This window comes from Triplophysa dalaica, chromosome 5 (genome assembly GCF_015846415.1).
Source record: "Triplophysa dalaica isolate WHDGS20190420 chromosome 5, ASM1584641v1, whole genome shotgun sequence".
Classification (NCBI taxonomy): domain Eukaryota; kingdom Metazoa; phylum Chordata; class Actinopteri; order Cypriniformes; family Nemacheilidae; genus Triplophysa; species Triplophysa dalaica.
Genome location: NC_079546.1, coordinates 9,326,218 through 9,347,194, shown reverse-complemented (window position 1 = coordinate 9,347,194; position 20,977 = coordinate 9,326,218). Strand labels below are relative to the sequence as shown.

The window sequence follows — 20,977 nt, the reverse complement described above, 5'->3', positions numbered from 1 at the left end:
CTTGATTACCAAAAATCCCTAATATGCACAGTAAATGTGTAATATTGTATGTAATCTACATGTATGTAGAACAGAACATTTCTATTGTGTTTCATTTCCAATCAACCTAAAATTGTGTTATAATAAAAATATTATAATACTGTATATACAAGACATATTAGGAATTTTTTGATAACATATAGATATGTTAACTGGAATAAAATATTCATACAAATTGATACTTTGGGACACATACAGTAAAATGCCAGATCCAGTGTAAAGGTTTAGAAAAATGACAAAATAGACTGAATTAAACTATTCTGCATTAATACATATTACAATACATACATTGCTAGTGAGAATGTCAAAAGAGAGTTTATTCTCTCAAAGTCCACAAGCCAAATTAAAGAAACACCCAATTATGCAATACACTGCTGTCCCACCCACATTCCCCCCTCGCTCTCCCTCTCTCTCCCCTGGTATTAATGGCGAAGTTACTGCACTTTCTGGCAGTTCTCTTCTTTTTCTCTCTCACATTGGATCCTCTCTGCATCTGAGACCATGAAACTAGTGTACGTGTGCTGTTCACTGCTGATAGCTATCAGACAGGGTCTAGAGGGTGCTAGCAGTGGCCCTTCTGGGGTTCTGGACCGGGCGTCTGGCACTTCCAGCTGCTCCCCGGTGAGACTGAAGCCAGCTGGGCAATGTGAAGATGAGGATGAGTGCCCTTACCAGCTCACCATACCACCTCTGACCATCCAGCTTCCCAAACAATTCAGACTACTAGAAAAAACCATGAAGGAGCTGCAAAGTTTAAAGGAGACCGTAAACAGGATGAAAATCTCCTGCCAGGAATGCAGCTCGAAGAAGATGAATGTCCAGAAAGACAGTGGAGACCCTCCGGCTGGCAACGCTGAGAGCAGAGGGGACATCGCCACGAGAGTCTACAATAATGGGAATGTAAGCAATAATGATATTGTGCAGGACATGCAGGTGAAAATGAACCGCATGTCTAACAGCCTGAAGAACGCACGTGTGCAGATAAACTCTCTTCAGGGTCGTCTGGAGGAGATTAACCTCCTAAACTTGGACAATGTTGAAGAAATAGTGGACAGGAAGGTTGAAAACATCACGGGGATGGTCAACAAAATCAGCAGAACTTGCACTTCACAATGCCCTGATAAAGATCCCAATGGACCCCAAAGTAAGTACTGATTTATGCAATAACCTTACATAATTTCATCTAGAAAGAAATTTTGTTCATTTTTACAGTGAATTCTGTAACAAAAATAATTTGATGAACAGAATATGGAGATACACGCTCTTGCATTAAGTGATAAATAATAATTGAGTATATATAAATATAATGAAATTAAATGTTTAGATAACACGAATTGATATTTTAAACGTTTCGCTACTATCTAACTAAACTTTGAACAACCGTAATTCAGAACAGAAGTAAACCAGAGAACTGTTTAGACCATTTACAAACAAGTGCCTCAAGGAATGCTTTTAAGTCAAGCAGCCTGTCTCAAGAGAAGCTAATGAATAAAAGTTTCTTTTGTCTAATAATAAGAGAGGCTGGTGGATTCAACTAGAAGAGTTTTTTAAGAACTACATTGAAAACAAATTCAGATGTGGAATGTAAAATGTTATTATTTCAGAAATACAAGCCTGCTGTCCAAGTTATGTACACTGAAAATCACATGATGATGAAATTTTTTTTTTTAAATCAATTAAATATATTAAAAGTATTTTTATATAATATATATATTATATATATATATATATATATATATATATATATATATTAAAATATATTGAAACAAAAACACAAGTTACCCCCGCACAAACACATTAACTATATTTTTCACCTTATTTCCTTTGGTGATACTGGGTTGTAGTATTAGACTGTGTGTTCAGAACTGTTCATTTTGATATCCCCTCTCTACAGACTTGAAAAACTTCCCTCTCAGAGATTGCTCTGACATCACCATGCATCGACAAAGAACAAACGGTGTGTACAATGTGACCCCTGACCCCAGGAACGGGAGCTTTCCTGTGTACTGTGACATGGAGTCATTTGGAGGCGGTTGGACTGTTATACAGCAGCGCATCAATGGCAGCGTGAGCTTCAACCGCACCTGGATCGATTACAAAAAAGGCTTTGGTGACCTAAATGCAGATTTGTGGCTGGGCAATGACAAAATCCACCTGCTCACCAAATCCAAAGACATGATCCTGCGTATTGAGCTTGAGGATTTTGATGGCACACGTGGGTATGCCAAGTACGATCAATTCTACGTGTCAAATGAGTTCCTCCATTATCGGCTGTCAGTGAGCGGTTACTCTGGGACTGCTGGGAACGCTCTGCAGTTTAGCAAACAGATTAACCACGACCAGAAGTTCTTCTCAACACCCGACAGAGACAATGACATGTACCCTTCAGGGAATTGTGGGGCATATTACGGATCGGGTTGGTGGTTTGATGCCTGCATGTCAGCAAATCCCAATGGCAAATACTACAAAACCAAGTATAAAGGGAAAAGGGATGGAATCTTCTGGGGCACGTGGCATAACCTGACCAGCGAGTACTATCCAACAAACTACAGACAAGCCTTTAAAAGAGTCAAAATGATGATAAGGCCGAAGAATTATGCACCCTAAACTAACTAAAACAAAACAAAAGTATTTCTGGTGCCCTTATGGACTCTCCAAAAATTTGCTATTATACTTGTAGCTATCGTTTTGGATGCTTATATGTTGAAAATGATGTGATACTTCACCCAAAAATGAAAATTCTATCATAATTTACTCACCTTCGAGTCGTTCCAAATGTGTATACATTTCTTTGTTCTGATAAACACAGAGAAAGAAATTTGGAATAATGCTTATAACCAGCTTTTCTGTAGCTCAGTGGTAAGAGCATTGCGTTAACACATAAGGTTGTTGGTTCGATTGCAAATACCTATTTAAAATGTATAGGATAAAGCAATGTAAGTTGCTTTGGATAAAAGCGTCTGCCAAATGCCTAAATGTAAATGTAAGAATAACCATAAAATAAAAATTAAATACTAAAAATAATCCCAACACCCATTGACTCCCATAGTAGGAAAAAAACAATGGTAGTCAAAAGTGCCACAGAACTGTTTGCTGTCAGAGGCCCTGTCCCAAATGGCGCACTTCATGCGGACTTCCGGTCTCGTGGACTTACCAAGTCTACGACTCCGTAGGGTGTCCCATTTGTATTTTAGAGATCAGAAGTCTGCTCGCGAGCACCTTCTTTGTGCCCTCGATGTGGTCTTCCGCGAAGGCGGCATTGATGCAGACTCCACAGAAGTCCCCTACCCAGGATTCCTTGCGAATTCCCAATCACACAACGGATGGGAGGAGTGTCGTGGATGTCAGACATTTTCGTAAACATGACGGATAAATTCTTAAATTTATGCTTTGATAAAATTCTAAATTAATTTATTAATTAGTTACTTATTTTCTTATTTAAGGTAATTCGCCATGTTTTATTGTAGATTCGGAGTTGTCTCTGGGCTCTGTAAAGCTCTGTATTATAGAGACATATTAAATAACAACATATAGCCTATGCATATTATGAAGTGTATACAGAAGAATAGTGTATACAAATAAATAAATATACATAAACAGTTGCATTTACGTCATGACAAATGAATGGATTACAAACATAAGTATCTATTGCATAATGCTCAGGTAGCATATCAACATATGAAATATAGAACAATAAAAAACCGGCAGCTCCAGTACCAAATAACTACAACAGGACAACAAGTGTGATCGAGTGTGCGAAGACTGATCAGCAAATGACAACAAAGTACCGCGTGAGTGGTTAGAAAGCACTGCTTGCTCTTTCCGGTGTGATGACTTCAAGTATGTCCCAAAATGCACTCCCATGTACCCTTGTGGACTCGTGCCTAGTGCCCTATAGGTCGGCACTTCCTGACGTCACCAAGTGTGGACTCAGAGGTGGTCCACAAGACCAGAGTCCGCCATTTGGGACAAAATGTCTTCTTTTGTGTTTTCTTACTCTGGGAGTCAATGGGTGTTGAGAATGGTTTGGATATAAGCATTATTCCACATATCTTTCTCTGTGTTCACCAGAGCAAAGAACTGTATACACATTTGGAACAACTTGTAGGAGAGTAAAGGTTGACAGAATTTTCATATTTGAGTGAAGCATCCCTTTAAGTGAGAAACAGCGTGAGCTATTTCTTTGTGTATGTGCTACTGGCCTCTTGTGTTTAACTGTTTTATTACACAATAGCATGTGTGCTGATATTATGCAGATATAAAGTTATAGATGTGAGGTTCAAGTACGAAATGTACAGTATTTATTTTTAAAAGAACGGGATCTTAAGATTTTACAGCATTTTACTGAGAATAGGCATATGTGACCCTGGATCACAAAACCAGTCTTAAGTAGCACGGTAACATTTTAGGTAAAAACCAAATGGTTCATAATTGTATTGTATATTGTATGGTTCATAATTATAGATTTTACTTTTATGCCAAAAATCATTAGTAAAGATCATGTTCATGAAGATATTTTTTAAATTTCCTATCCTAAGTGGATGTGAGTGGATGGCCTGCTACAGCGCCTCTGACTAACAACTTCAAAGGCCATTTTCTCAATATTTTGATCTTTTCACACTCTCAGATTCCAGAGGCTTAAACGGTTGTATCTCAGCCATTTACTGTCATATCGTAACAACCCATACATCGTTAGAAAGCTTTATTTTTCAGCTTTCAGATTATGTAAAAGTCTCAATTTCGAGAAATTGTCCCATAAGACTGGTTTTGTTGTCCAGGGTCACATATAGGTTGAAGAACAATTTCGCACTTATTAATTTGAAAATAAAAAAATTGTATATTGGAGCATTTTTATTAAATATCTGTATATGTGGCAAAGGTACATAAATAATCTTTTTTATTAATCAAATAAATTCTTTCACACAAATAAAAAATCTACCTGGTCCAGGCAGTGTAAAGCTGGATTTGATGATATCACAGTGGGTTGTTTATAATGATCATCAGCCTCTGGAGCAATTGCAGAAAGGGGTGTGGCCCTCTCATCGGATCCCTCCTCTTCATTCTCCGATAGAGAATGACTCCGCCCCTCTCGTTGACTCATGACCTGGTTGGCACATATACTTTTAATCACAGTTCAAAGTTGTTTTGCTTATAAACAGCCGAATAAAAACTTCTTAATAATGCTTTATTGTGTGACACATTATACTAAATACTAAACAATTATATAATATTTAAATTAGTTAATTTCAGTTCCCTTCCAATGATCTACAAACAACGCAACTGCGCATGACTGTACAGCAGATTTGGAGTGGATTTTCTACAGCTGTACACAATTAACCTCGTCATCCTAATTAAACTCGTGTAACTTATATATAAGAAAATATGTTCTGAATGCACCTTTGGTCTTTATTAACAGACAACGCTTGTTATGGCTCATAACGCTACGGAAACAGAAGTTGCCCAAACTAATTCAGGTGGTTAAACATTGTAGTTGTAATAATTTATACATCCAGGTAAATACATTTCATAGCATGATGTCGGAAAAAAGGACGACTGAATCTAACATAATTTTCAGGCTCTTTGGTTAAGGTTACCTCACAGATATTTCTTCAGAATTATATAATAATACCAAACGTCTTTACAACTATCATTTACTAAAATACTCATTTTATATAGAATACATTTTACCGTGTTTTTGTTCCTTAAATTGGTTCCTGTTATGCTGTTAAATCATTATTCCGGTGAAAGCCGTTAAATCTGTGCGTTTCATTGTTGTGTCGCGCGCGTGGAGCTATCGCCATAGAAACGTCTCCGGCAGGAGGAGCATGTGCGCGCGCGCGCACAGTTCATATCGTAATGATTTTTCTTATAAACAGTTACTTTATTGAAAATGATTTATATAATTGTTTGTTAGTAAACATTTAATCTTCCGCGTTGTAACTGCCCACAAAATCCAAAACTACTACTATAAATGTATATTAAATGGCCAAAATCTGTCTAAACTAAAACGACTTGGAAACGCCTTATACAGCAGGCCTATATGAAAATTTGTGCAACAGTTTTAAACACATTAGTTATTATTAAGCTTTTTATATAGGCCTATGTATATTGAACGTCACCTATGGTTTGCAGGTCAGAAAACCACCACAAGTGTTTTTAAACGAAGAAAGCCATTATACTACTCGCCTAAAAGACAATATGCTGTGGCGGTCATCTCCCCTATGCAGAAAAATGACAGTCGGGAACCTGGTAAGGAGGTGTTTTTAAACTTGTATTTCTGTAATGCTGACACAATTACATGGTTCACATTTATTTTACCGTATGAGAAGTTCTCATCCAAATGCTTTGTATGTCTGTACCACGCTTTGTAGATGATAGAACTCTGGAAGCATCGCCTGCTCATGGCATCAGATTTGAAGAAACCACCTTTGGAAGGTACAGAGGAGAAAATGGACATGTGCATGAAAGGCGGAGGCGTTCTACAAGGTTTAAGCCTTTTTCTTTCGATGAATTTGATGCTGCTCGGAGAGTTCACCGTGAAATGAGACTCCAAGAGATGCGTCAGATGCAAGATCAATGGGTGACTATTTGAGTTATTAATCTTTTAGGACGTTATCATTTTGCACATGAAGTGTAATTAAATGATTTATCTTTTAGTGCACCACATTTAAAGCTCATCCTGTGAGAAGATACAAACCTCTTGTTCAGCCTCCAACACACTTCCCAAGCTCTGAACAATCAAAATAACATGCAAAAGATGTTTGTGTTTTGTCATTTTTAAGTGTTTGTGTAAAATAAACTTATTTTAACTTTTTATGTTTTTACTTTTATTTGTACCGTCATTGTGTTTTGCATTTGTTAATCAACAAGATGAATGGATTGTTCTTAGAAAATCCCTGGAGCAGCTAAGGAGCCTTTAATCATTTTTGGCGGAGTCTGTAAACAGTGCTTCATGAAATATATTTTCCTTACTAGGTTTGTAAAAAAAAAACTTGTAATTTGATAGTTGCAACTGGTACAAAAATATATACATTCGTTGGATCATCGTTTAAATTAAAGCAAAAGTTCACACAAATATTAAAATCTGTGATGAATTAGTCATCCTTCAGATGTTTCAAACCTGAATAAATTTAAGATATTTGGATGAATGCTTTTAACCAAACAGTTCTGGGACCCCATTGACTGCTTCATAGGAAAAATGACAATGGTAGTCAAAAGTGCCCTAGAATGGTTAACTTCCCAACATTCTTCAAAATATATGTTGTACTCAACAAAACAAACTAAATTATAGAGTAAATTTTCCTACTATAGTAGTCAGTGGGGTTGAAGAACTGTTTGGTAATGAGCCTTCTTCCAAAGATCTTTCTGTGTTCATCAGAACAAAGACATTGGTACGGAGTTTAAACAACTCGAAGATGAGTAAATGATGAAAGAATTTTTATTTTTGGGTGAACTTTCCCTTTAAGTTTAGCCATTTTGTGCATACGTTTTCCTTTTAACCAAAAATGATGTCCCTTGTTTTAGATAATTTGATATATTTTCAACGATTAGTGATGAATTAAGATTCACAGCTTTGTGCAAAATAACTTAATCCCTCAAGTATGTTGTTTAGAGTTGTTTTATTTGAGGAAATTATTTACCAGGGCTGGACCAACCGTAACGATATTCATAAAATTAACAGCCTATCTATTACTATGCCTGTCTAGCTATTTCCAAACGTTTGTCTGTTCCAGGAGAGGACGCTATATCTCCATTTTTGAAACGACAGTGAAACGAGGGTTTGCTTCAGCTAGGACACCGACCACTTTTTCAAAAGCCCTCGACATCAATGTTATGTAAAAGCTCAAGCCGAGGGGTTAATCATGTCATAGACAGATAGGGCTGTCAAGATACACTCTACATATTTCTTGGTAAGAAGAATGTCTTTATGCTCTTGTTAAAGTAACCGAGCATAACAGATATAAATTGCATTGTAATATGGTGAACCATAATGAGTGATGTCATAAAACATCTCTCTGTGATGGAGGCCTCTATGCAGGAGGCCAGACAAAATAAGATCAAATAAGAGAAGGGTTTGGTAAGGGATTAGAAGCAAAAACAGGCACATTTGAGAAATTGAAAATGGGTTTGATGACAGTGGAACAGAGTGGGTGGACGCAGTTTAGATGTTACTGGACATTGCTTCTGTTAAGAAATATGGAAGCCATTACCAGTATATGTCTGCCAGTGACCATGACCGGAACAATTTTTGGGGATAAAGAAAAAAGGCAACAGCCTAAAATTGACAGATATGCAAAGAAGCAAGGTCCTTCAGAATGAAGCAGTTCTATCTATCCAAGCCAATTATTTAAAGCGGTCACATCCTGTTGTATATTCCTGGAAGCGCAATATGTGGTTACTGCATCAAACAGACATCTGTAAAATCCATACTCAAGCCATAGAGACAAACGTATTTCTCAGGGAGTCAACACAAAGTAAAATCCCAGACATGGTGACAGATACGTTTTTTTTATTTTGTTCATTTTACTTCACACACACACTATGTAGGCACTTACATAAAAAAATTGCTAGTTTGCGCTTTCTATATATGAACATTCAGAAACGTGTTTCTGTTATCGTAGGATCTTCTGAAATGGTTGTCATTCAGTTATTTCTCAAGTTGAATCAATTCAACTATGTGATCGCAAGATTTGAATACCGCAAGCAAATGTCTCGAAGCACATACAGCAATACAGCGTTCACGTTTCCCTGGCGAAGAAGTAAATGGAAAATAATTCTGACTGTTTTGCGTAACGTGAAGAATACTCTGTCATTATCCTCAAACCAAAATTATAACTTTGGAGATGTGGAGCCTGGAAGAACATTCTAAAACCTTGAAAGTTGACACTGGGTAAACATGTACAGACAATGACAGAAAATATCAATGACAGGCTCAAAAGCCTTGTAAAAGAATGCAGCAATGCGTTCCAGCATGTACTATAGCATAGTCCTTTGTTGTAGGTTTATTGCAACATGTTAGGGATAAAAGACTCTGTGTTTGGGAATATGATGAGTTTAAAGCGTGGCCAGTGAAGGAACGAGGCCGAGTTAATCAACACAGGCCTTCATCTTCAACCCAAATAAGGATAAAACCTCACGATGCTGCTTTTAAAGGCCAATTAAGCAAAGAAATAAAAGCTTTTCCTAATAAAAGTAGGTTATTAATGTCACGCTGTCTCACGCAGTCTTCCCCAGTCTACATGATAGCTTTTCCAGGATGCTCGTCCAGGCACATTGGGTCGCCCTGGACAGATCCGACAGTGGAAGACAGTCAGTGATTTATCCCAGGTGAAAGCATTTTTGCTGATGTTGTATAAGGCTTTCTTCCCACTCGCAGTCTCCAACTTCGACCCACAGGTCAGACATCTGTGGAGTAAGAGCTGTGGGAAACGGGTTCAGTCAAGTCTCCCCCTCTTAACCCATGATGAAAATGATGTCATTCAAGGAAAGAAAAACAACATTATTTGGTCCTATAGGTTCACCAGTTCTGTCCCAAATGAACTTGTTAGTATTTGCATGAAGCATTTCAAGAGACCTCTAGATGTTATGATTACAACAGCTGTGATGTGTAAGAAAACCATATAGGCTACAGTTTAGATGTTTAGAGATAATGGATTGTAAGTCTGTTGAAGAGGCTGGACCGTGCTTGAATCAGCCCTGACAAATAGATGAAAGCTTTGGGAGATGTCTGTGATAGACATCTGTGTCTGTCAGATCAATTAAGAAAAAGATCTCGCAAATGCAAGACAAATATGCATATATGTCACATTAATACGTTAAGATTTCATTTCCTCTCATTCATCTGTAGCCAGCGCTCATTAGAACAGATCTTGGCTAACATTAAATTTCCTCCTCTACTGTCCAGCCACCTGCAGACACTGAACACTAGGAAACATGAGAAACAGGCCAATTCTTGCTGACGTGTTTCACATTATTCCCACACTCAGTCTCTCTCTCTCTCTTTCTACGGGTTTTGGTGTCTGACTTCGATATGCTCAATGCCACATGGTTAAAGTGAGCAAAATTCCAAATCGATTTTTGTCTGCTTGCCTCAGATTTCACAGCTTTACTGCCTTAAAAAATCTTTTCAATCTTTACGGAGTGGATAGCAGGCGCAAAATCAGTATTCCGACACCCATTTGTCATTTTAAGAGCGGAAAAGGAAAACTGTTATCTATGGTAAATGCAATGCATCCATGAAACAGAAGCACAGACCACCGCATTGGCTGTAAAGACTTGCTTTTTGCTATTTAATCCTGGGAACAATGAAAGCTCACAGATGAAGCAATAAGAAATGTTTTGCTTGTCTAAGAAATGTCAGATCACATGTAAGAAATGAATGTAAGACCAAGAAAATACTTGAGAAATTTGCATGCTCAAGAAATGAGAGTTTTGTAAGCGAACATCTGAGAATAATATTATAATAAGGGAGTTTTTTATGCTAGGTTGCAACATTAGAAGAATCGGATGGAAAAGAAGCCAGAGATGAGACAAGAGGAGGGGGAGAGAGAGGGATATGAGGTTCAGTTGAGAAGAGGTCTTGTAGTAACTGGCACCCAGACAAGAGAAGAGGGAGTCAAAAGAGGAAGTCACAACAGGAGGAGATTGATTTAAGGACGACAAAGCCGTTTATCACTGGTTTCACTAAGATAACAAAATTGTTTGGAGCTCAAGCAAGGACACGGACCAATGGTCAGTTCTGTTTTGGCTTTTGTTTTGACTGGTTTTGCAAGCGCTGTAGTTTTAGACGTACATAATAAGCGCTGTTTTCATTGCTGTGTTGTAGCCAATGTCGAAAAAAGCACACAAATGCAACCGATAATGAACTGAATATTTTCTACATTGGTGGCAATGAGAATTTTAGTGGTGACTAAAATTGTATCCCAACGAGAAACTATACACTATGCACTTAAACTTTGCACTATGCACTCAACCATGTAGTGTTCTTAAGAAGAGTAATATCGTCCCAAATGGAATACTAAATGGTTTAATACTAACCAGAATTATATCGGTTTCCAGACGAGCGCAAATGACGTGAATCCCACGGCACAATGCGTGTCAATAAAAATCAATTTGTACATTGTATATTCCATGCCATTTTATATCTGTTTTGCCTAGCATAACTTTAGTCGCCATCGAAATGAAGCGTTATTACTCTGCAGGAGTGTAAGCGAAACTGTGACTGTTGAGTCTGTCATGTGTCCTCAGTTCCACACTTTATATTTTCAGTAAAAAAGTGCATCATCAGGGTATCTAAAGTGCACTTCATTTATACTATAAAATGGTGTGGGTGTAGAAATGTGCATGAGTGTGCGATTTGGGACGCACCTTAATTTATATAGAAAAACAAAATTTAATATTACTCAAATCAAGACAGGATCTTCTTAAATGTACTTTAAAGCATTGGCAGATTGTTTTATACAACACGATGTGCAGGTTATGGGAATCAAACCCAAAACCTTTGTGCTGCTTATGCAATGCTCCACCAACTGAGCTACAGAATCATTTATCTTAGCAATTTAAAAAAGAAGTTTCTTTCTTCGCCACCTAACCTCTGACCTTTGTCTAGCGGTATTACTGTCCACAGAGGTTGTCCAGACATTTTACTCTTAAGCAGCTTTTATTATTATGCAAATGGAAAATATCCCTCACAGCCTCTAATGCAATCATTTCTTCATGCAAAAATGAATGCAAGAAAAAAGGTTGGGCTGACTCACAAAGGCTTCTCGTTGCACTAGTAAACACGGTGGGTCACTGACTCTACCTAAAGAGTCAGTCATATACATATTCTATTAACCATTTCCGTATGTTTAACAATGTTAATCGTAAATGTAAATTGTCAATCATCTTAGCAAACTGATCTGTTGAGATAAACTTGGACTGGAAAGCTGTGTTTACTATGTAGATGAACCCATTATATGAATAGAAGTCACATAAGATGCCATGGGCCATTTTCCGAAGTTCAACACAGTGTAGAACACAAGTTCCTTGATAACATAACGAAAGGTTCAATGTCACCGAATTTGGTCCTCTACACACTGGTCAATAAGGCCATTATGGAACAAAGCCAAATCTGATCAGAGTGCATATGTAAAATGAACTGTACACATTGATTTTCTAGATTTATACTTTCCCTCAGTAAAATATAAAAAAAAATGATGTGGTGCATTAAGTTAGTAAAAGTTTATTAGCTTTTTTTCGTCAAATGGCAAGGGTTGCTTTTTAATAGATGTTCACAGCCAAGTTACAACTGCTCATGGTTAAATTCAGTCTACAAAACAGTGCCAATATGTCAAATTTAAATGGAAAACCACAGAGCTTTCAAAAGATTGAGGAGAAGTAACTGTAAAACTAGTTTTATAGATTTGCTATGGAGAGAACTGTGGTTGAAAACTTGAAGAATTATGGCAGGCAGGGAGACCACGAGCACAAAATCCATTTTCCCCAAAATAGTCTGCTCTGATCACTTTTTCACATCTTTGATTTATTCACAACTGTAAAGAATTATTTAAAATAAAGAAACATACTTTGTTTCTTTATGGAGGACTTATCTAATGCCATGTGCGGTGGCCCCTGAAATGATCTTTAACGGATTGTAAAAATCTATTTTCACAACACTTCACTTTTTAATATCTTTTCTTTATATGTTTTATTTTTTAAAGATGTAATGCAAATATACAATCCCACATTTAATGTTATATTAAAGTAGTTAGCACTGCTGCTTTCCAATACTGCCATTGAGGGGGTGTCTTTGACAAATTTGACATATTCTATCCACTGTAATTCATCTCTCTCTGTTTTTTTTTTAATTGTTTCGAAATGAAAAGGCAAATTTGAATAATCTCCCAGTTGCGTCTATAGAATTGTACTTTGCTATAGTTATACTTAACTGCAAACAAATGCAGTTTTTTTTTAAAACTATTTTTATATTTACCTTCAACGTTTTACAACCTGAAAAGCGTCCAAATGTTTTTTTCCGTCCCCTTCAGCTTAATAAACCGACTAGCCTACAAACTCTACCCTGAACCTTGCCAAACCTTTGAACTTCATTCCATCAGCTACTCTGCACAAAATATCACATGTTTCAGTTTTGCTCAGCCAGTGGAATACTAGCATCGCTCCAGGAACACGGTGACAGGGTCTCTAATCATATGCTCACTCAGCACAACTCTTTTTCTCTCTTATCTTTCAGACATTCTTGTTCTGGGTTTTCCAGAAGGCTTTGTGGGAGATTTACAGATGGGTCTAGCTAAACATTGAAAATCTGAAGGTACTTAGGTTTTAAATAAAAGGATGGGACGATGGCCCAGGGAGAGAGAGTTACTCAAGATGAAACACAATTGATTTTTGAGGCCTTCCTTGACTTCTTTCTTCTGCAGAACACAAAAGATGATATTTTTAAGAATGTTAGTTACAAAACAACAATGGACCCCATTGACTTCCATTGTATGGCTTAAACCACTGAGACATTTCTAAAAAGATCTCCTTTTGTGTTGCACAAGTTTGGAACCACATGAGTGTGACTAAAAAAATGTTTATTTTGAGGGGAACTTTCCCTTCGATAGCATATTGCTTTCTAGATTATAAACATCTCCTGCTTGTTACTGGCCCTAGTATGGCGGTCCAAAAGTGTATCTTGTAACGGCCACCTAATGTTTTAGTGTGCATGTGCCTTTAAGATGATGCTGTGATGCGCATGCACGGGCTCGTGTGCGAGTACGCGTGGTTGCAGAGAGGTGACGGAGAGTGATGGTTGTGTTTAGCTCTACCGCTGACCACGTGTGTACATTATTTTCTTTGTTTGTGACGGTACCAGAGTGTTTTTGGTTTCCCTTTTCTGTACCCGCTCCTTTTGTATGTGTATTCAAAGAGCGCGGGTGGACACCGCTATTAAAGGTTTTGGAAATGCCTATCTAATGGACTCGTGTTCATTCTTCTCCTCCGGCCAGCGGTTTAATTCCGGGTACCGTTGGACCCTAACTCTCTGGCCTGCCGTTACAATCTGTTCAGGTCTGCAGAGTTCAGAGTTGTGCTTTACTATATGTGCAATGGGTGAGTCACGCAATTATATTTTAATGTAGACGGAAAACCACAACACTGGTGCCACATCTGAGCTATAACATTGTACAGGCTACAACATATACAGAGACATGCTGCACCAAAGCTGCTCTACAGATGTGTCTGAGCAACCCCCTGCCTCTTCCCCTGCATACACGCATCACGCCGCAAGTATGCATCATATCAGGAAGAAAAGGATAGAGGGGAAATGTAAACAAAATCACTATATTCCGTCCCTCTATCAACAAACAAAAGCCATGTCTTATTTCAACCAAAAGAGAACACCAAAAATGAAGGTTATTTACTCACAGTAAAGCAGGTAACTAACCAATCTTTGTATTTGCAAGCATGTGATCAATTCTTGGAGTCCATACTCTAGGTCCACGAGGCCCCAAAACAAAACCCAGAATTCCCTGGTTTGACTGTAAGTAACAGATGTCTGCAGAAACATTGCTTGCCAACATTCTTAAACAGCCCTTCAGATCCCCTCTTCTAGCAATGACTTCTTTGTGAACCTATAAGAGCGTGCCAGGGCTCTTAAGCTCTTAGCAAAGTGTGCCCTCATTTCTCTTTTCTCATCTGTGCCCCCCACACCAGGCTAGTGGAGGGAAACAGACAGGCCCTACCATTTGAGGTCAGATTGGGGTCTACCGGCTATTACCCAGCAGAACAATTTAAATTCCTACAAAAACACAGGTATTGAGATAAATCAGATTGATGGAGTATATTTAAAGGGGAAGCGTGCAATTTTGTCAACTCTGGTTGCAGGTTAACATGCTGAGAAACTACACAATCTGTTCTTTCCAAAAAGTGTAAACACTGTGGCAACGTGGTGCTATCAAAACATTGCTCTGTTTGTTTGAGCAGAACAACAAGTCAACTTCTGACTCAACCAGAGGGATTTGGGGAGGTAAAGTACTATCAGTCTGTCAGAATGAAAGGATAATTCTAGATAAACAGGTTGTGCGCAGAATTGATCTGTGAAGCTGATCACTGGCAACCCTTGCAGAAAATATTAAGTATACATGTTTATTTTAAGTATACTTAAGTCAAAGTATACTGTATTTTTAAGTGTACTTTATGTACAGTAGTGAGAATACTAATATCAATGTACCAGTAGTATCCAGCACTTATCGTAATTGAAACTAAACTGGCCCCCTTAGTTCCATGCGAACATTAGTTTTAACTTTGAGTAAACTACTAGTTTACAAAACATTTAGTTTCTACTGCAGTTTACTACAAGTTAATGCAAAGGTTTCCTTAAAGTTTACTAGTTCAATACTCAGCACAATTTTAAGTTTATGAAAGTATATTTTGAGGCATACTCAGGTTTGATAATGCAAGTACAGTTGTAAGTATTTGAAGTATTTTCCCATTATAACTGTTTACAAAGAAGATAAGGTTCAGTTCCAAGTATGTTTTGTTTACTCTAAGCTATTCTTATTCTACACCAAGTACATTTCTGAGAAATAGATAAAAAGTAAACAAAGTATAATTTCTTAATTTTAGTTTAAAAGAAAGGATAGCGAACTTAAAATAACTCTTTTTTTTATAAGCTAAGTGAATGCTGGCCAAATATTCAAGGTGACCAGGTTTACATAACTAAAGGAGTGATGTTTTAATCCACTTAATAGGCAACAAAATACAGCACTTAAACAAGAACTGTTAAAATCTCATAATTTTACAGAATTTGACTGTTAATCTTTTCACAGTCTTCTCATGTATAATGTCCCAAAAAACTGCAACTTTACAATGTAACTTTTTACTGCTTTATTTAACAGATTTTTCACATAATAATTATTTTACTGTATATTTCTGGTGCCCCAGCAGGATTCATTTTTTACTGTAAAGCTTTAGCATGTATTGATGCAGCAGAAATAGGAAAATCCATAAAGTGGCAGTCCTTTAAAAAACTTGAAACCTCTGTCAACCGGACATTTACAGCTGGAGGTGACCACACATCTGTGAAAACAAAGTGTGTGTACTGTAGAATCTCGGTTACATAAATCATCCTCTGAAAATAAATCAAACAATGGTTCCTTAAGAGTACCAGAATTGAGTCCAGTTTCTTTTCTTTTCTTTTACCAATGTTTTTTCAGAATAGACTGACATGTTTCATAAGTGAAACTGTCTGGATTAAACACAAGAAGGAAAGGGAGTGTGTTGGGTTGTTAAAATCCTCCCATCCCACACATCCTTGTATATACATTCACAAGCTTCGATGTCCACCCTTGGCTGCCCTCCCTATTAAAAGTACTAATACTGGCAACATGAAGGGAAGATGAGTTTTTCCCCATACTTGAATGTGCAGAAATCTTTCTGGTGCTGGAGGCTGCCCAATTCCTTACAGAACACTATAGGATGAATTTTTTAGATTCAACAGGCTGCTAGACCAGCACCATTATATTGTTGACCAAAAAGTGCGAAGCCAATGGACCGGCATTGTCTTTCTGAACAAAGTAGTCTTGATGGTGAAGAAGCCTGGTGATATCACCAGAACACAACATGACACTCTAAAAACTATTGGCACTCAAAATAGTTTTTTTGAGGAGTTTTTCACTAATCTGAGACCCATGATGTGGTTTCTCTTGAATTCATTTAGGTTCTGAAAGAAGCTAAACCTGGTTCAGCTTTGAAGAAGGTCAACACAGCTCTGGTTGGAATCTATGACAAATAAAGGTTCCATGCTGGGTGCTACAGCTGTCTGGTTGTGGTCTCCTGGGTCTTGTGTTAAAAGGCTGTAATTAGGAACAGATTTGTCCAACAATTAGCACATGTTGGCATGACACACATCCTTGGCTTCCTAAAGCCACAAACTGAACGTTGGAGGCTAGGAATGAGGTCATCTTCAAGATATGCGTTACGGGAATGGCAAAAAAATGATTGATCTGGATACGGTTTGCAAACATTATCAGTCTCCAAATGTACCTGTATTTAGTCAACCAACTTTAGAAGTAGGATAATCAATTAAAAGAGAGCAAATATCAGGAAGTTGCGCTGCACCTCTTTGTTGACTATGTTGTCCATGGATATTTTCAATCCTGTAGAAACTGACTTGCTGAAACAAGTTTGGCAGAAGTCTTAGCCATGAAACACTTATCCATACAGTCATGTAGGCACGTGTTCTGAAGAAGACTACATATTGTTGCTTTTCCCTGAGGTTAAATGCATGTAATTTTTCTGGATGATTAAATACGCAAAGATACAAACCAAACCATTCCAGGACCCACATAGACAAGTAGAATCTTTCTTCAGACCACCAAAATGACAAAATGGAATGTATGTTTGACCTGATAAGTATAAAGTGCACTTTAATTAAAGGGACAGTTTACACAAAAATTGTAATAAAATATTTTGAGAAATGTCTGGTTATGTCAATTGGGTATAGTGTAATTATACCATCTGACCATTCACATCAGACTAGGCCAGCGGAAAGGAGGGGATTAGACGAATTGCCGAACTAATCATGTGAGAGTCAGTCTTAGAAGTAAGTTGGACACTCCATACACCCTAAAGTAGGACCATAAAATCCCCATTGATGTACTCTTTAAGAAAAAAGTTTTCAATCTTAGTTTTAAATTTCACCAAGGCTGAACAGCAAGGCCAGATCTTCACATAATATATGACCTTTACTTTAGGAAAGAAAAACACATGAGCTGCATCCCAAATTGCATACTGTGACAGTACATACTGAATTTTAACAAGTACACCTATCGGCTGTTAAAACAGTACATTCTATATAAGTGGGAGTAGTATGAATATACAGTGGGTACAGAAAGTATTCAGACCCCCTTAAATTTGTCACTCTTTGTTATATTGCAGCCATTTGCTAAAATCATTTAAGTTAATTTTTTTCCCTCATTAATGTACACACAGCACCACATATTGATAGAAAAACACAGAATTGTTGACATTTTTGCAGATTTATTAAAAAAGAAAAACTGAAATGTCACATGGTCCGAAGTATTCAGACCCTTTGTAAAGTATTTAGTAGAAGCACCCTTTTGATTTAATACAGCCATGAGTCTTTTTGCGAAAGATGCAACAAGTTTTTCACAACTGGATTTGGGGATCCTCTGCCATTACTCCTTGCAGATCCTCTCCAGTTCTGTCAGGTTGGATGGTAAACGTTGGTGGTCAGCCATTTTCAGGTCTCTCGAGAGGACATACTACTCATACATACTATTCGCACATACTACTCGGACATACTATTCATACTTATTTTCGCCTACTTTATAGTATGGAAGTAGGTAATGGACTACATTCTTGACTGACACACACATGCAGATTTTTTTTGACAATTTGAGCTTTATGATACACACACAGCTGCCAATAAAAAAAGTGCCATTTTATAAGTTGAGATATGATCTCTAAGATATGATCTCTAACAGCGGCACAAACACAGTAATATTATATTGTTAAATATAAATCACTGGAAAGCTTAAATTGAGCATTGATCCAATACATCATATCTTCCTGCTCTCATATACTGTACATACATCATCTGGCATCGCAGAGACAGTCTTAAGAACCTCGATGGAAATGATTTTTCCATGGTAAGGTTGAATAATGTAAGATGAAAACAAGTTGGCAGCAGTTTTGCTGAGTTATGGAAACAGGCGTAGATGATCTTATTGGATTGCTATAGCTGCAAGCAAACTGGCACTCTGCATAGTATCAAAACATCAAAAAACTTCATCACTCTTTCTCTTCTAAATACACACACACTCAGACCACTGACATCACTTTTGGATTCGGTGTTTTGGTTCATGATGGAGTGTAACGTGAACAAGAGACACACTGAAATAAAAATTATCCCACAGTCCTCTCTGTCTAGGTCATGCCCACTATGCAGCAGCTGTTTCCCTTCAATCAATGGGTGATCAGTACTTCAGTTTACATTGCGTTCAGTTCACATATAACTGCTTTGTCTGAGCAAGAAGATAAAAGGTCCTAGTGTGAGTCCCTTGAAAGATTTCATACAGTTTTGCCTGGGAAAACAGATGAAGAAAATTTAGAGATTACTTCATATGTTCAAACCATAAATTAAGAAAGGGTACAATAGGAGATATAAAAGTGCTATAATACATCAACTGAAATTTATTATTGACAAAACTGAGACAATTTATGACCTGAAATCAAACAAAGTAATCTTTAACCACGAGAAAAGAGAAGTTAGACAGAGATAAGTAACCCTGACTGTTTCTGTGTTTAAATATCCACTTAAAACAAACGGTCACGCTTTTTTCTACAATTTTACGAATTCAATGCTAATTTAAAGCAGACTACACATGTTACGTTAAAGTTTCTTTCATTCAAGATATTAAAGACGCCATAACAGATGTCAAACACTATGACAAAGGGGGCAAAGAAATCGTTCACCACCTCCTCAAGACCAGACACAAGACCATATTTAAATTTAAAACAAATACATTTGTTTTTTCAAACCCAACATGTAGTGAGTGATGCTTAGTGTTTACACTGTCTTTTTTCCGGTAATGAAACAGGATTTGTTTGTATTGATTTCAATAGTAATGACGTAAATGTCAGCATGCTACCAAAGAAACCTTTACAACAACTGAGAGCTGTCGGCGTGGAAAGAAACTAGAAAAATGGAAATTTTGCATATGCTCCTGTTTATCAAGGCATCTTAGAAATCAAACATGTCAGAAGCAGTTTTCAATAAAGTATGTACTCACTATTCACTACATAGTGAATGTCACAAAGTTGGCTAGGTCCGAGTTATATTTGGACCCAGCTATAGAAAATATTTTACACTTGGCTACGACACCAAACGTCAAATCTGCTCTGATTGTTTACACTAAATGCATGAAAAAAATATGTTTTATCAAACGTGGAATAGGACGGATCTTTTAGTTTTAACATCAGATTTCATGCTGTTCATACTACAAAAAATGAAACACCTAAAAAACTTTTACTGCAAAAAATGTTACATCATGAGGAATCAAAAGAAAAAAGATCAAATCAATATATTTTTTTGTGAAATGAACAGCTCAAGTACTTCCATGACATTTTTTGGGTAAATATGGTCTTAGTTAGAAGTTTGGCTAAGTCTAACATCCACTTTAATTGCTCTTTATTAGCAATGTCCAGGTCTGATCAACCACAGGGTTTGAAGGTAATGGTCAAACTTATCTCCACGCCAAAATATTCCTATTCCTGGGAGTGCATGCTGGATTACATCATGTCTTGTGCAACTGAACTTGTCGAGACCAAGAATCTGTTTTCATTCCAGCTGGGATCCAGCCACAGTATAAACCCACAGTGTATTTTTACAGATTAATAATTATAACAATACAATAAATGATCCATTACTATAAATACGGACTTGTGCTGTCTACCGTGTGGTTTACAAGAAGTCTGTATATTTTATTGACCTCCAATGACTATTAATACAAACTATATAGATGAATCATATCCAAGCACTGTATCCACGCCAATAGGAGAAACACAATGCACGTCCAATCCAACCATGGTAAAATGCCAAAAAGGGTGTTTTTCAAGAAGTCCAGAGAAACCTGATACTAGCTTACAGGAAAAATATAACCTGATAAGATAAAATCTTTGTATTTATAAAAATTTCTTTCAGCCAAATGATAAACATCCGATGGAAATCTAATAATTTCCTTTAATAAAAGTAAATAAAAAACAAAGAGCTTTGATTTTCAGCTTTAGTTATTTTTACCCTGAAAACGTTGTCCAGTCTGGCAGATATTTCAGTTAAATGTGTAAAAGGAAGAATATTTAAAGAGGCACAGTCTGTGTAAATAGCAACAGGCAAAAAACTTTAAATACATAATATCTGACTGTTAACTAACGA

At 37.1% G+C, this 20,977-nt stretch overlaps 3 protein-coding genes across 7 annotated transcripts in view; 2 read left to right on the top strand and 1 right to left on the bottom strand.

Annotated features, from left to right (window-relative positions):
* Nucleotides 1-20,977, bottom strand: part of ccdc146 (coiled-coil domain containing 146) — a 49,936-nt gene that overhangs the window by 16,540 nt on the left and 12,419 nt on the right. For 2 of the 4 annotated variants that reach the window (XM_056749307.1, XM_056749306.1), the window contains exons 1-2: nt 6,358-6,491; nt 4,979-5,143 (exon numbers count right to left, since the gene is read on the bottom strand). In XM_056749307.1, coding sequence (XP_056605285.1) covers nt 4,979-5,143; nt 6,358-6,375 — 183 coding nt within the window. In that variant the 5' untranslated portion in view covers nt 6,376-6,491. Of the gene's footprint in view, nt 1-4,978; nt 5,144-5,727; nt 5,855-6,357; nt 6,492-20,977 lie in introns of those variants that run through there. The other 2 variants (XM_056749308.1, XM_056749309.1) reach the window with 2 other exon arrangements.
* Nucleotides 503-4,884, top strand: fgl2a (fibrinogen-like 2a). Its single transcript, XM_056749312.1, has 2 exons — nt 503-1,183; nt 1,934-4,884. Exons 1-2 carry the CDS (start codon nt 541-543, stop codon nt 2,644-2,646), a joined length of 1,356 nt encoding a protein of 451 aa, XP_056605290.1. The 5' UTR covers nt 503-540; the 3' UTR covers nt 2,647-4,884.
* sinup (siaz-interacting nuclear protein) lies at nt 5,865-6,805 on the top strand. Of its 2 annotated transcripts, XM_056749316.1 has the most exons (4): nt 5,865-5,892; nt 6,172-6,288; nt 6,411-6,619; nt 6,697-6,805. In XM_056749316.1, the coding sequence occupies exons 1-4, from the start codon at nt 5,865-5,867 to the stop codon at nt 6,784-6,786; spliced, it is 444 nt and encodes a 147-aa protein (XP_056605294.1). In that variant the 3' UTR covers nt 6,787-6,805. The 2 variants fall into 2 exon arrangements, with proteins under 2 accessions (XP_056605294.1, XP_056605293.1); XM_056749315.1 differs by lacking the exon at nt 5,865-5,892 and having other exon boundaries at nt 6,113-6,288.

Excerpts from the sequence above, each read along its gene's own strand:
- sinup (XM_056749315.1), top strand. The coding sequence starts at position 6,141 with ATGTATATTGAACGTCACCTATGGTTTGCAGGTCAGAAAACCACCACA. Across the intron at positions 6,289-6,410 it reads AAATGACAGTCGGGAACCTG|ATGATAGAACTCTGGAAGCA; the intron begins GTAAGGAGGTGT and ends CACGCTTTGTAG. Across the intron at positions 6,620-6,696 it reads GTCAGATGCAAGATCAATGG|TGCACCACATTTAAAGCTCA; the intron begins GTGACTATTTGA and ends TTTATCTTTTAG.
- fgl2a (XM_056749312.1), top strand. The coding sequence starts at position 541 with ATGAAACTAGTGTACGTGTGCTGTTCACTGCTGATAGCTATCAGACAG. Across the intron at positions 1,184-1,933 it reads AGATCCCAATGGACCCCAAA|ACTTGAAAAACTTCCCTCTC; the intron begins GTAAGTACTGAT and ends CCCTCTCTACAG.